Source organism: Fonticula alba, assembly GCF_000388065.1.
Source record: "Fonticula alba strain ATCC 38817 unplaced genomic scaffold supercont2.16, whole genome shotgun sequence".
In the NCBI taxonomy this organism is placed as follows: domain Eukaryota; order Rotosphaerida; family Fonticulaceae; genus Fonticula; species Fonticula alba.
Genome location: NW_009242986.1, coordinates 68,868 through 70,310, shown reverse-complemented (window position 1 = coordinate 70,310; position 1,443 = coordinate 68,868). Strand labels below are relative to the sequence as shown.

Below are 1,443 nucleotides of genomic sequence, written 5' to 3'. Positions count from 1 at the left end.
CCTCCCTCTCTCTCCCTCTCTCCCTCTCTCTCCCCCTCTCTCCCTCTCCCTCTCTCTCTCCCTCCCTCTCTCTCTCTCCCTCGCCAATCCACCGCTCCCTAACTCAAATACCAGCCCTCGCCCGATGTCGAGGCCTTGACCGATCCGTCGGTCGAGGACCCGAATGTGGTCTTCCGCGGGCTGGACCCCTCGGCCCAGGAGAACCTCATCCGCACCGAGGGCCCGAACGGGACGCTGGAGTCGCCATCGCAGCGGCGCAGCCGCACCCGCTCGCTCTATGTGGCCATGGCGATTCTCTTCTTCGGCGCCATGATGGCCAGCGTCACGGTCCCCTCGCTATACCTCTTCCTGGAATCCATGAAGCCCGGACGTGCGTGTGTCCCTCGGTCTCGTGGCGGCCGTGGGGTTTGTCTTTTCGCTCCCCCCCCCCCTGCTAACCGTGTTTCCCCCCTCTCCTGCGCCTCCTCCTGCCCATGCAGCCACCATGACCCCGTCCTCGGGCACGGATAGCCACCTGGAGCTGGGCATCGTGTCGGCCATGTTCCCCCTGGGGCAGCTGCTCGGCTTGCCGGTGACCAACTACTGGTGCGTGGCCGGCCATCCTGCCTATCCCCGGATGTGCAGGCACACATGCATGTATTTGATGTTGTTAATGATCGCCGCCGCTGTTGCATGCCCTGGGCCTCGATTGGCAATTCTCACCCGGTCTACCCTCCTTGCGGCCCCCCCCCCTCCCCCCCCTCACACCCACATCCGCAGGTATGTCCGAAAGAACGCCCGACAGGTGTTCATCACCATGGGGATCTTTTCCATCATCTTCAGCATGGGATACCTGTTTGCATTGAATCGCTTTGCGATCCTGCTGTCGCGCTTCTCCCTGGGCTTCTGGTGCGTGTCGTGCCGCGTGGTCGGCCTCCCGTTTGGTCTTTGGCGAGGATGTGTGTTTCTCTCTCTTTTTTTTTCTTTGCTAATGTCCTCTCCCCCTTCCCCCCCGGGCCCTGCTCTCCGCAGCTTGAGTGGCACCCTCATCACGCTGCCGTACATTGCCCACTCGACGCCGGTTGTGGGGTCCGGGTCCTCGGGCTCCGAGCGTTTCTATTTCATTTCCATCTCCACGACCTTGCTCGAGACCGGGTGCGTCGTGCATTGCGCCGGGGGGAGGGTCCTGGGTCTCGGCCTTCCCCGGGTGCCTCGCCTTGTCCGCCTCGTTTGCCATGTGGACTGACCATTGCGCGGTTTTGTCAGCTTTGCCCTGGGCCCGGTGTTCGGCGTGCTGATGATGAATGTCAGCTTCTATGTCGGTGTGTTTTGGGGGTCCTTGCCTTTCCTTTTTTTTCTTTTCGCTGCCCCGGGGCTCGGGTTGGTGCTCTGCTGATTCCGGCCGATCCCTGCTGACTCTGGCTGCCCCGTCGGTGCCTCTCTCTCTCTCTCTCTCTCTCTCTC

At 62.4% G+C, this 1,443-nt stretch overlaps 1 protein-coding gene across 1 annotated transcript in view; it reads left to right on the top strand.

Moving 5' to 3' along the window:
* H696_05966 (hypothetical protein) overlaps window positions 1-1,375 on the top strand; it is a gene marked incomplete at both ends in the record, with an annotated part of 1,543 nt that extends 168 nt beyond the window's left edge. Inside the window, 5 exons of the mRNA XM_009499734.1 lie at window positions 115-370; window positions 480-585; window positions 760-888; window positions 1,012-1,134; window positions 1,246-1,375. Of these exons, the coding sequence (XP_009498009.1) occupies window positions 115-370; window positions 480-585; window positions 760-888; window positions 1,012-1,134; window positions 1,246-1,375 (744 nt within the window). The remainder of the gene's footprint in view (window positions 1-114; window positions 371-479; window positions 586-759; window positions 889-1,011; window positions 1,135-1,245) is intronic.
* Window positions 1,376-1,443: the final 68 nt, after the last annotated feature.